This window comes from Phaethon lepturus, unplaced genomic scaffold (genome assembly GCF_000687285.1).
Source record: "Phaethon lepturus isolate BGI_N335 unplaced genomic scaffold, ASM68728v1 scaffold21870, whole genome shotgun sequence".
Lineage (NCBI taxonomy): Eukaryota > Metazoa > Chordata > Aves > Phaethontiformes > Phaethontidae > Phaethon > Phaethon lepturus.
The window spans coordinates 1-13466 of NW_010512852.1; the positions used below are offsets into that span (position 1 = coordinate 1).

At 46.1% G+C, this 13466-nt stretch overlaps 1 protein-coding gene across 1 annotated transcript; it reads right to left on the minus strand.

Annotated features, from left to right (window-relative positions):
• Positions 1-623: 623 nt before the first annotated feature.
• Positions 624-11370, minus strand: GATAD2A (GATA zinc finger domain containing 2A; the record flags this gene model as incomplete). The annotated part of the gene is made up of 9 exons (XM_010288556.1): positions 624-1588; positions 2535-2721; positions 3582-3871; positions 4247-4526; positions 5367-5534; positions 6734-6865; positions 8884-8973; positions 10568-10699; positions 11241-11370. Coding segments are annotated over 9 exons (1540 nt in total), but the record flags the coding sequence as incomplete, so codon positions are not given.
• Between the last annotated feature and the right edge of the window lie 2096 nt (positions 11371-13466).

The following is a 13466-nucleotide window of genomic DNA, read 5'->3' on the forward strand; positions in this document are numbered from 1 at the left end:
GATATATATATATAATTTTCCAAATAATTCTTATCAGCACTACTTCTAGTACTGATATGCAACGTAAGTAGTAAGGCATGTATTTCTGCCACTTGAATTCAACCTTAGTTTGGGAGAAGCACAGGGAAGAAGGAGGGAAGGTGACAGGAAGAGAAAAAAAACCAAACCAACCAACCACCTGGACCTGACGGATTTGGGTTTAACCTGTGGAATCCCCAAAACATACCGAAACCACGTAGAAACCTGTCTTTAAAGCAGGGTTACCTAAAGCTCTATCGAAAAAGAAATACTGAAGTGGACAGAGGAGCATGCTCGGTACGCCTGGAAGAACGGAGCTCTAGAGGGATCAAGGTAGGCAGTCCTGCCCCCAGCCTGCCCGACACGTGCTGCCACGCTCCTCGGGCCACCGCAGCACGGACCAGGAACGGCTGCTTCGCGGCGGGTATCGGCAGAGGAAGGAGCCTGCGACCTGACGGCAGCCTCCCCGTCCTCTGCTCCCTCCACTCGCCCTTTCTGATTGCATGCAGCTTTTGGAATTCCTATTTTTTTTTTTTTTCTTTCTTTTGAGTGAAATTGCTCAAAACAACAACAACAAAAAAACCCTCCAAAAAGAAAATAATCAAAAACAGTTTCACTTTTAAGTCTCTGGAAACATGTGAAAGGCCCAACTGCTCTTCGCTGAATTAGAAAGACTGAACAAAGGTGTTTTGTCTATTCAGTGAATTAGATTTTTAGACTACCAACAGTTCAAAGTCTATTCAAAACAGAATCCAACAAAAGTGAGAGACTCCTGCACCGGTTCCCACCTAGCAGACAAGTTTTGGTGGCAGCCAGTCCCTTAGGAAAAAAACCATACTCAACTGGAATTTGAGTTTGCACTTATTTATCATTAGCTCGCCATCAGAAGATTTGGAAACATTACAATCTGCAGACTGCCTTCCTGGCTGGAAGAGGGGCAGGGAAGAAAAGCAAACATGAACTCGGCTCACTAAATGCATCTGCAAGATCGGGTTGAAACTCCTCTCTCCTTGAACTGACATCCGTGCTCGATCGCGAACGAACACCATGTTCCTGGTGAACGGGTAGTTATTAATAAAGAAACCAAAGGCAGAGAGTCATTTAGTCCTCCTTTTGTGCTGGTGACAAAAAAATCCAAACTAAATACATAAAGCCAAAAAAAGAAAAAAAAAAAGAAAGAATTCTTCCCCTTCCCTGACAGCCTTCATCATCAGTCAATCCTAAGAATCTGAGAACCAAATGAGCTTAAGTCTTTCCCACCCACGTGGTATCATTTTCTGATAGCAGGGACAGCAGCACTCGATGGGATGAGGAGTGGTCTTCTTGCATCCTATAAAGCCTGGGGCATATCCAGCTGGGATTAAAGCAGATTCCACTGTAATGTGGTACAAAAAGGATGGCAGAAACAGGAAAGTCTTCCTCTTGGGCGTTCCTCTGCATTATTTCCACGTGGCGGACTGTGGGATGGACCGTGGGGGAATCATATCCAGGAGATATTCACGCTGGCGGTCTACTGCTGAAGACGACTTGTGCACAGCTAAACTAGGATTAACAAAAGGTAAAGCCCCACCTGATGAGACATAAAAAAGAAGAGAGAACAAGTGTCACAGCATGATAAAAACATGAGACAAAACGCTGGCAAAACCACGCTACTCGCATTTCACCCACACGAAAACAGATCATCTAAGCACGGGGCATTATTGGCCACAAAGGTCGGAAAGCTTCAGAAGATGAAAGCTTCCAAAATCATTTGAACAAAGAGGAGCAAGATTTTGAACCAGAAATGAAAACTTGAGCAGGCTAGAGCTCTCTGCAATGAAATTACATTTTAAATGATAAATTAAGCTGTCAGGAATTAAAAAAAAAAAAAAAAAAAAAATCCATTCAATACTGGGAAAGAAAACAGATCACAAAAGAGCTAGTGTTTCCTTCCTGGAGATCCTAATTATCATTTAAGAAAACAAATTACTCGTCTCAAGTCAGATTCTTATATAGGTATAAAAAAAGATTAGATTAGAATTTATAATTTCTGTTTGTTCAAAGCAACAGCTTTCGTTATTTCAAACCCTGAGGAACACCGGGAGCGTGCACTGTAGCCTTACCTAGAGCCAAAACATCTATTTACTGCACGCTGCTTTCAGCAGAGAGAAAACACCAGCCAGGATTCAAACGACTGAATTCAGCTCCCAGAAACGACTGACGAAGCCCCGCAGCACGGCGCTGGCCGCGCATACGGGCTCAACGATGAACAGTCTGACATTGCATCTACTTAGTCGATTTATAAATGTGTAGAGCAGGAGTTTTTATGTGGTTGCACCACCCGATCGCCCCTTTTGACGGGCACAAACCATACCAAAAGCAAGTGCCAACAACAATACTACGAGCAAAGCCTCGGAGCCATCAGGCTTTCATGCAGGAAGTGCCGAAGAGCAAGCATCCTTACCCAAAGAACTATGATTGTTGGACAGAGTGCAGCTAGTAAGTACAAATAAAACAAACTTTAGAGAAAAATCTACCTGTATTGATGGGAGTCTTCTTCCAGGCGGCAGCGCTGCCCTTGCTGACAGGTCTCTCAGCATGCTTACCTGGCCTACTCCCAAGTGCTGCTGCAGACGATGCATTCTGCAACTTGGGTGACTGGCTAAATGCATGCAACACTCCTCGCGGAGCTCCGGGAGGACCTCGAGACATCTGGCTAGAAGTCTGGCAAGAGAGCAAACGGTAAGACGGGCATGGCAGTTTCCCGTTCCTCCAGTGCAATAGCCTGGATGGATCTGTACCGCTCCTCCCTCCTTTCCTGGCTGCTTCTGCCAAGTCTGGAACGCATTTCAGCCCATTTCAGGGCTGAAAACTTCCAAGACGTCGCTACAAGGAAATAAGAAGTAGCTTTCTACTACTGAAAGCACCTGTAAGGATGAGGAATTACAATCAACTGCAAAGCAGCAAAAAAAATGTGCCGTGTAAGCATCTCCATGCACAGGCGACACTACTTCCCTGTCCTAAATAACCAGTACCTTGACTATTTCAACTCAAAGCAGCACTTCTGTCTTCCTCCAACTGAAAGGTGGTTTTACAAGGTGTGCGAGACCCAGTCTCTGTCATGGGTGGTTGCTACCACCACCTTAAAAGTTCACAAGCAACGTTATGCGTTCCTGGCTCAATCCAAAAATATCTTTTTTTTTTTTTTTTCCCTATCAGGTCAATTTACTCTTGGTAAAGTACTCCATTTGGTATAGCCTAAAAAAATAATCAGGAACAGACTTTGCAGGATAAGAATTAAACACGCTGGATAATTACAATGACTCTGCAGAAGAAACACCTCTCTCTGCTGTTCTTCAGGTACAGAGAACCTAATTTAAGTATCAGGTCCCCACATGACAAAAAACACTTCAACCAGCCTGGTTTTAAGCATAAGCTTAAACTCACACACACCCGCCGCGGAGCTTAAACAAAGCAAGTTCACGCGTCAGTCTCACGCCTGCATACCGAACACTTGTGCTTGGAGCCAAGGGACCTCTGCCCCATCAGCACCAAGATCTGGCTTCTGGCCGACGGAGCCGTACCTGCTTGAGCGAGTGGTGCTGCACTATAGGGTCTGACTTGGTCTGCACAGGAGACGCAGTCTGTTGCAGTATCCTTTGCTCAATCTCCTGCTCTTGCTGCAGTGCTTTTACGAAGGCAGCCTTCAGTCGGTTAGTGTGCTCAGCTTTCAAGGCCTTTTTCTGATTTGATGTCATGCAGGTTTCACACATAATGGTTCCGTTCTTCTCCTCCCTCCAACGGCAGGTGAAGTCAGTCTTACACTGAGCACACATATAGGGCTCACGAGACGATACAGCAACCGAAACTTTACCTGGAGAACACAACCAGCTTAGCTCAGCTCCATCGGTGGCTTCTATCAACGAATAATACTTGAGAAACCTCAAAAGTATTTCAGCATTAAAAAAACCCAACCCAAAGCAAACCCTCCACCCTTAACTCTCCTCAGCCTGAAGCCTTTTGCATTACCAAATCTTTAAACTCTTCACTTCTCCGAGTGTGTGCGTAGGTATCCAGCAGATACGTCACTTAGATACTGGTTAGTGGTGATGGACAAACAAGTGGCTGATAGGAAGTGAACAGCTCTGGGGAGAACTGGATGCACTTTAGGGAAATCTGTGTCTAGCCTATGAGAAATAATAACTTCCCCCCCCGCCCCAGAATTTAGACTTTTTTTTTAGGATCTCACCTTGAGTTTCCAGCAAATTCTGCACAACTTCTTCCAACCCGACTAAGTAAATAAATTCGTTGTTAGCCGCACTGGGCAGGAAGTTCATCTCTGGTGCAGGTGGCTTGGGAGGAGGGATCTCCAACAGCGTCTTCTCCAGCTGCTTCCGCAAGGCGAGCTTGGCGGCGGCTTGCCGGCTGGCCGGCGAGTCGTTGGAGTTGACGATGGAAGCGGCGCTGGTCGTAGTAGCATTAGCCTGAGCGGATGTCACGGCTGTACCTTTGATTGAAGTCGGTGAAGCCTGTTGAGGAAACACGACACGGCTCGGTGGATGGTTCGGCGCTGTCGAGACACGTGCTCCTCTCCGACGAGAGGGAGGGAAGCGGTGCCGGTTCTGACGCCGCGCGGGGCTGTTTGTGCGCGGTGAAGGCTGGCTGCTTGGCACTGGACTGAACTGCCTGCCTCAAAATCATGTTTTTGTAGGTGACCCAACCGATCCCAATACGTATGTTCACTGCAACGCTGCACCTGTCATCTAACGCTAATTCTTGTTCTAAAGAACTTCACTTTTCTTTACTGGTTCTTTTCATAAGGCAGTTTTAGAAATCCTAAAGTAAAAAAAGCCAAAAAGGAGTCCTTTTCCTTATGATTTTTCCAAAGCACTGACTTTAAATTGTTTCTTTGTCTACACCACTTGCAGGGCAATATCCGTGTTGGCTGTTAAGTTGCTGCCTCAGTACCTCGTGGTGTTTCAAACCGGAGCGCTAACCCATTTTGAGCTCTGTTTACCGCAACACTCATTTACACTTCTTAAGGAACAGAGAAAAAGAAATATTCTAATGGACAGCTTCATATTGATACCAAAAGCGAAATGAGGCACAACATTCAATTCACTGAAATATGTATTTCCTTCCAATATTCTGTAACGTTCTTCTTCCTTCCTATGTGCAGGAGGTGAATGTGAACAGACAAAGGCACCGCATGGGAAGAAGAAGGAGCAACAATAAGCGACCACACCGGTTAAGAGGACAGCAGGCCACACCAATTAGGTACCGCGACCGGACGATCAGTAATTCAATCCATTTATCTGTTCCTCCGCGATGAATGTTATGTTTGGCACAAAATATCTTAGGGAACTCACCTGCGGGATATTGACAAGCAGGCTGGTGTTGGGGACGTTGGCGACGCGGATCAGACCCTGCTGGATAATTCGCTGCCCCTGAATTTGTACGCTGGGGACCGATGCCCGCGGTGCCAGCAGCAGCGGAGGCGGCCCCGTGCTGGAGTGCTGTCGGATGTTGTGGATTTGCTGGGAAGACACAGAAATGGGCTGATGCAATGGTGCCATGAACGACGGGGAGGATTAGATAGTGGGAATAAGTGGTGGGAGTCGAATGGGATGACACGAGACAGTGGAAATGAGGCAAGGCAGGGAACGCAAAGAAAGCGTGGTAATTAACATCCGTGTCAAAATGTGATGTTTTTCCCTTTCCCTCTGTCAAAATGAAACAAGTAGAACATAACATGAAAAAAAAAGAGATGCTCACATGTGAGGCCATCACATTACGGCCAAAAGAGCTGTGCCAAAAAAAAAAAAAAAAAAAAAAAAAAAAAAAAAAAAAAAAAAATCTAAGTTTCCAAGTTAAACTTCTTTCAAAATGTATAGTTGTTAAGCCCGTTCCATTTTAAAGGCATTAGGAAGGCTATTTCTCAGAATGAGTTTTTCCTCCATAATCTGTTCTGATTATTCTTTCTGTTCTGAAAGAAAATAAAATAGCAAATCTCTACCTTCCTCCTTAATGCTGGCTATGCAACAGATAAAAGCAGACCTTTCACTGCAAAATAAATCCTCATTTAACAAGGAAATATTTTTTTCCTGGTATCCCACGGAAGTCACAATTTTAGAAGACGGTATCAAATTGAACATTGCTTTCCTACTCCTTTAGTGACACGACTATTTTCTGTCATAGGTGATAAAGACCCTGCAAAGCAGCACTTTCAAACTTCCAGTTGACTACCTCATTTCAGCAGCTCTTATTCAATCGGAAGACAGACACAAAAAGTGAGTTTTAGCATTTGAAAAGGTGAAATTGATATGACAGAAAGAATAATGAGGGGGAAAAAAATGGAAGAACGAGGGATTGTGTTTCATTTCCTTTGCTGCCGCTGTCCTAAAAAGCGGGTGAAGCTGGAAGCCTGTAAATTAACTGTCGTAATAAAAGCAAGCAGACTGCTTTGGCGCAGCTAAGGGCAGCAGCTATGCAGGTAAGGCAGTATCAGCACCGCCACGGGATTTTCTCATGCTTCAGATGAGAACCGTTGCGGGACAGCACGATACGCAAAACTGGAACGATGCAGGATCTTTCAGTAGCGGTACATCTAGCCATATTAAGAAATTCCCGCAAGAAATTCATAGGCTCCCTCCAGACAAGCAGAAAGATGACTAAGAAAACAGCTAAGATGCATTAAGGAAAAACAGAGCGGCTCTACCACAAGGTAAATACTTACCTGTGCTCCTCTGACAAGAGGTGGCATTACTATCTGCGTGTTTTGCTGAGTTCCTAATTTCGAAGAAGTCTGCTGCCCTCCACGGACCAAGGGAGGAGGAATAACAGTGCCTGGTATACGCGTAGAAGAGGTCTGCAAAACAGAAAGTAGTTTACTCGCATTGTTTTGTGCCGGTAGATTCATACGCATGATCTCTTCGGCTGCTTGGCGTGCCGATAAAGCGGTACCGGAAACCTTACGCAGCCATACGCAAGGACGCGACGGCAGCCTGGCTACACGCTCAGGGATCGCTCGCTCTCATCCCGCACAGGATTCAAACGGCGAACAGCAGCCCTGAACAACGCCGTCGTCTGCCCTCCCGCCGCCGAAACGCAACAGCTCAAGAGCTGCCGCCCCGAGCTGCGGGCCATAGCCGGGGGTACGGGAGAGCAGCTCTCCTCTCCGATGGGACGGAGGCAGTGTCTGTCTTGAGCCAACGGCACTACTGTAGGACACGAGATGGCCGGGCTGGCTTCAGTGCAGTTCGTGTTAAAAAAAAGTGTGTTTTGGGAGGAGTAAGAGAATGGGGAAATAGGAACTGCTGTCTTCAAGGAGAAGCACGGGGCAGACAAGCTGGAGATGCAGGAACCTGGGGACGGGAGTAAACTGGGCATGGGCAGGTATGTGGGAAGGAAAAAACGAGACAGGTAAAGGGGAAAGCTTTAGAAAAATGAAAAAGAAAAGGAGTCAGGCTAAAGAAATTTGAAAAATTGCTGCCCATGCAGCTTTTTGGGCTGCAGAGTGCATTAAATCCTCAAAGCTTCTCATGACGCTGTAGAAGGTGATACAGTTCCACGCATCACTTGCGTTCCTGCAGACCGCTAATGCTACGCGATCGAGCCTGAGCAGCACCCACTGCTCAAGAGCAACAAACCTCTCCAGCCTATTCATGTGGCTTTACACATCGTGCCACCTCCCTCCCTCAAGCCCCAAACTGACCATCATCTGTGAATTAAGACTTCTGAAAAACACTGAAGCTCCCACTTTCATGAGTTACCATGTGTACAGACACATACATATTTAGGCAGGTGGGAACTTTTATCCACTTCTGTTACGTCTTTCAACTCAAGACCAAATGTTAACTCAATTCCTCAGTAACACAGGAATTAGTAGAGTTTTTACAGTCAAGCAAAAGCAGATGGAGGTTAGGTTAATCTGCCCAAACACCGCAAATTAGACAGAATAACTTCAGTTCTGGATTCTTAGCTCCCAGCTCTCTGTCCAACGAAAGTTTAACTGTCTGATCGCTGAAGATTGAACTTGTGGTCCAGTTCCTCTGAAAGTGCTGTCTTCAGTGAAGGCAACTTGCCTCAAGGAAGAGATTACTCCAACTGACAGATTGCTTTAGGTTTTGCGAATGTTTCCTAAACGGATAGCAAATTTATCCCTTCCCTCGAGTACAGCATTCTAGGGGATTTTGAAATGAAGAGTTGCCATTTTCCAAGTGAAAGCATTTTGTGCTGAAGCGGTTTTGAAATTTGTTTTGAATTAGCCCAAGGTAAATAACCAGAAATGTTTAAAATCCAGAAGCAAAACAAGACACTAGACTCAAGAGGAAGATTAGGTTGACAGATGTCAATTGCCTCTGCTTTTTTTTTTTTTTTCTTTTCCTTCCCCAAGGCTTTCCGACATTTCATTTAATTTAGTCTGAACCAAGATCTTTCCTACCATCATGTGCCATCCAGCCACCAGGCCAAAAGAGAGAAAAATCACACGATTCACTCAGCTCTTAGGGTTAATCAAACTGAGGGCACAATTAAGACTTGAGGGTACGGCAACAGGCTGCCACAATATTTCTATGACATAACTCCACGGCATCCTCTTTCGCCAAAGGTCGTTAGTACTCGTATGGATGTATTTACCAGCAGAGGGGATCAGGATGCTCAGCCACTGAAAAATAAGCTTATCAGAGTTATCTCCCTGTGACATCCTACTTTTATCTCCCACCCCAATCGTTCTTAAAAAGCTTATAGTGGGGTTTCGGGAGTTAAAAAAAAAAAAATTTCCACCTGGCTCCAAGCCATTAATGCGATGGGGCTGTCTTTCCTGTACTGTGCACCTTCTTCCCTGCTCCGTGCCCTAAACCTGGCAGCCTGGCCCACCCCACTGACCTGGAGGGACGGCTTGCCAGCAGGAACGCTCTGCGGTCCCCGCACCAAGGGCGGAGGGGTGGCCACAGCACTCCCAGAGGAACCAGCAGGCTGGAAGAGGAAAAACCAGAAAGAAAGCAGACGAGTGTAAAGGTGTAAAGCAGAATTACAGAAGCTAAGGGAATAAAAGCGTTTACCTCCTTGCGCCTCAGTAAGAGAATCTTCAAAGGCTGAGGTTTTCCCCCCTCCCCCATCCCCTTCGTCCTCCAACCGTCTCAACATGCGTATTTAAATGAAGAAATTATTAGGTAAGTATAGATAAGATTATGCAAGGAAAATAAAAGAGTCTGTACACCAAAAGCAGAGCAACGTGGAAATCTATTTTAGCAGTCTCAGCTCAGAGCTCACTTCAGTCTTATCCACCATTACTACTAGTCTCAGCTGACTAGGTTCAAGCATAATGCAAAGTGAAAAACAGTTTAGGAAGACGATTTCAGATACTACGAGGTTTAGGATACGCCATTTCACCCTAATTAGTTCAAACATCCCGAGCTCATTGCTCAGGGTGCAGCAGCGAGCTGAGCGATGCAGGTACTTGCGTTAGTTTTAACCCCATCTACTGAAGCACTCGGAAGTCTGGGAGAAAGGTGCCAAAAAGGTGCCAAAAAACCCACCAAAACCAGCCACGAGAGCTGTATTAACATGCACCTGCACCGTGAAGTGCGCTTAAATCTACACATCACGCCCCCCCCTCACAAAAATCCATCAAGTCAAGCATCACGCGCTGTAAAATAAAATTGTTTAGTTGCCATTGTTACAGATACTTGAAATTTAGCCTGTGCCTCGATGGCAGCGCGTGGGGTGTTCGCACACCCCCTCGCCTCCCAACCTCCTCCGCTCTGCTCTTCTCCTGCCACCCTCCACCTCTACCCTTGGGTGCCGGCAGCAGCGGCACACGTAGCGAGCAGCGCGGGCAACCGCTCCGACAAAAAGGTAGACTCTTTTGCTGGGTTTTTCCGATGAAAGCCGCTCTCCTCCCGGCACGCGGGACAGCGCGCGCCGTCGCGCGCGATGAGGGGTGGGGAGAAAAGAGGAGGAAGGGAAGGGAGTTCGGGGTGGGAGGGCTGAGCCATTCCTTCCAGGGGCTGCCTGGATTTTTGGGATGATGAAAGCGTGCAGCTAACCGCACGCTTACTTCACCTGGGAAGACCTGGAATCCAGAGCTGGGCTTCTGCCACGCAGCACACAACGCAGCCCTCGGCCGCCAGCTCCCAGAGCCTGGGGTTCAAACGCTCGAACTCTACCTGTCAGCACATTTGTTATGTGCAAGAATCTCCTCTGAATGTGTTTCGGCAATTTCTTCGCGGCATTAAGGACTGGACGGAGTGTTTAATAATTGGAAGTATATTACATTCGTAAGTGCATCTGAGTTTTAACGAAAAGATCTTCAGCTTTTGAAGACAGTTGATAGGATAAACTGTCTTGTTGTTTGGTCTTGGCAAGAGAAAAAAGGGAATTCCACAAAAAGGAATGGTTAACAGGATAAACCACTATAAACTTCATAAAGATTTTATGAAAAGTAAGATATGCCTTATTTGAAAGCTATCTTATGTTGCACAGGTTATGGCAACGGCCACAGTTACTTAAATTTTTTCCCCTCCATTTCAAAAGATGAGATGATAAGTATCTGTAGGAAAATAAATACCTTCTGAGTAGTGGTCTCCTTCTGGATTTGACTTTGCCGTAACTTTTTCAATAAAACGAGCTTCGCTTCTTCTAACCGTAACTCTTCTTTTAGTTGTTTAATCATTCTCTCACGCTCCTCTGGACTGCTTTTCTGCAGGGCCAGGTAAGGCAACAGAGGATGGGAAAACAGGGAGCGGGGAGAGGGAAAAGATAGATATCATACAAGTTACAACAAGAACTGACAGCATTTTAATTGCCATATATGTCTTAATATCATCGACATTCCTGCAGTATATGGACACAAACTGAGTATGGAGAAGGAACTCGAAGGCAGAAAAAAAAGTTTTGGAGACATTTTCGCTAGCAAAACAAATAAACAAAGTAAACTGAAGAGTCAGACAACAAATCTGTGTTACGCCATGCTGAGTAAGGGACATTGTGTCCGCTAAAAAGCGGATTCTGAAAAAGGTGCACTTTCAAAGCATATAAAAATCAAGGGGTTAAGAGCCTGAAAAAAATAAAAAAGGACCTCAGCCTTTAACAGCTTCAAGATTCCTCGCCTGCAAATCCATCTTTCTAAAACCACGTATCCACCTGCCTCTGTGATCACAGGTGCCTCTGCAGGAACATGCAGTGTGTTTTCTTCTTTCTAGATGGCATGACTTAAAGCATGTCAAGACAAGAAGACTCACCATGAGTGCCTCCGTGTTGGTCTCCTTTAATGCTATTTTTGTTAAACCATTCATTCTAGGGCTAGAAGGTTCATTGTCAGATAACACTATAACATCCGGTGAGGGGACTCTCTTTTCTCTCTTTATTTCACTGCAAATCAAAAGGAAAAATACAGAGAATGAGTTAATAAAAACAAGCAAACAACTGCTTCATGCTGCAAAGTAACATTATTTACAACCTTCTGCTAGATTGATCCCAATCTCTCAAATTCTGAATAAACCTGACGTGGATGAGCTCCATCAGTTTCTGCTCTCCGTGTGGGTATTTTATACTTCCCAGTACAAAAGCGTGCCAGGAGGTAAGACGCAGCCACAACACGTAACAACGGTGAATTCCTTCAAATCAGAAGCTTTTCCATCAGCCACTTCACTCCCACCTGGAAGACACGGAGGCTTTCCAGGACTCTGCTTGCACCAGGGCAAGACCACATCCCACCCCTAATCCAGCGACAGAGAGGTCGCTCGCTACTTCTCTTTAATGTGCTGAAAGGCAAAACCATACCCCCCTTTCTTTTTCCTTTCTAATTAAGTTGTGACTCTTCCCCACCCAAGTCACTGAACCTGAAGGAAACCCAGAACGAACAACTCACACCTATTCACTTGCCTAAGTCTAAGTACGTTTCGGCATTCACTTTTCTCTACCCCAACGCTACTGAATTCTTTTCCGCCAGGAAACCTGTAACAGCCTCACCACAGATGGGCAACATCCAGACTTACATTGACTTTAACTCTTTATTTGGCTTTAACACTAGTGTCCTGAGTGATGGCTGCATCTTCCACCTGAATTCCTGACAATAAGTCACCCCTTGGCTCCATCGCCTACGATTATCGTATGAGAACAGAACCTTAAACTCCGTGAACCAAACCGGACAGAGATGACGCGATGCGACTACAGACTCTGCTGCACAAGCTGGTAACTGTCAGATCCCCTTTGGTACCGGGATTTGGGATTTCAAGCTACAAAGCCTAAGCATTCAGAGCAAGGTTTGCAGCACGCGATTGCCGAGAGGTTTAGCAGGAGCTTTGCAGGAACGGGACAGCAGTCTTCTGCACTGCCCGGGAAACGACGACAGTCCTTGAGAAAGGACCAACGGCAAGAATTTTAGGAGAACGTAACACAAATAAATTGCTTTGTTTTTCTTGTAACCCAACGCCAGAAGCAGGAAGAGTCAAGTTTACAGTGAGAACCTTCTGGCTTACAGTTACGCATTAGGCAAAATGCATAAAGAGTTTGTATCAAGCACGATGAAGCCAATACTGAAGTGTGGCTTGTCCTGTTCACAAGCAAGAGATGTGGCGTAGCAGCTTTGTATTTTTAAGGGTCAGGCAATTACTTCTTAGACTAAACAATTTCTAGACTTAGCTGATACGCAACATTTATTAGAAATTCAACGATTAGCAGAAATTAATCCTTATTATCTTATTTTAGTGATGCAAAGGATATTCGCGCTGAGTAACAGCGCTGAAAAGCCGCGTGCCCCGATAAGCTTTGCGGAACACACACCTTCGGTAAACGCTCAGGTCAAACGGTGTGTTGGATACTGCAAAAACGGCCTGGCATACTGCAAAAACCAACTTTAAAAAAAACAATTTCCACGTTAAGTGGAAAAAATAAAGAAAAAATAGAGGAGTGTCCTCTAGAGGGCACAGCAAGCCAGTAAACTCAAGTCATTTAAACTCTGAGGGGGTTTCAAAAGTACCAGTGGCAGAGTGAAGTATTTCCAGCTTTTTCCTGTCTCTTAATGCACTGAACTGGCTCAGGTCACTCTCTGCAGGGAAGCGACTGGGTCGGGCCGAGCTCTAACTGGCTCGGGAAACCTGTCCCCACCCCGGTGAGCAGCAGGCGTGCAGGGAACGCGCCGACGCGTTGAGCTCGTCGCTGCCAAGCCCCGTCCAGGCGACAGCTGGAGCGGCTCCGCGCGAAGGACTGAGGCTTAGCTGGAGTCAAGCGCTGGCGGCTCCTCCTCACACTTTTAAGGTTAAACCCCTCAGGAAAAGCATGGAAGAAGTTAAGTCACCTACGAAAGCCGAGACTCGCCTGAACGCGGGGATTTGGCAACCCGAAGCAGCCCGCTCCCGAAACACAAGGGCTCTTCTCGCCAGCTCCACCCTGGAGCCAGCCCACACGGCTGCAGGGAGGGAAGCTGCGGAGAGCCGCGGGGCGAACGCGGTGCAAGCCGAACGCAT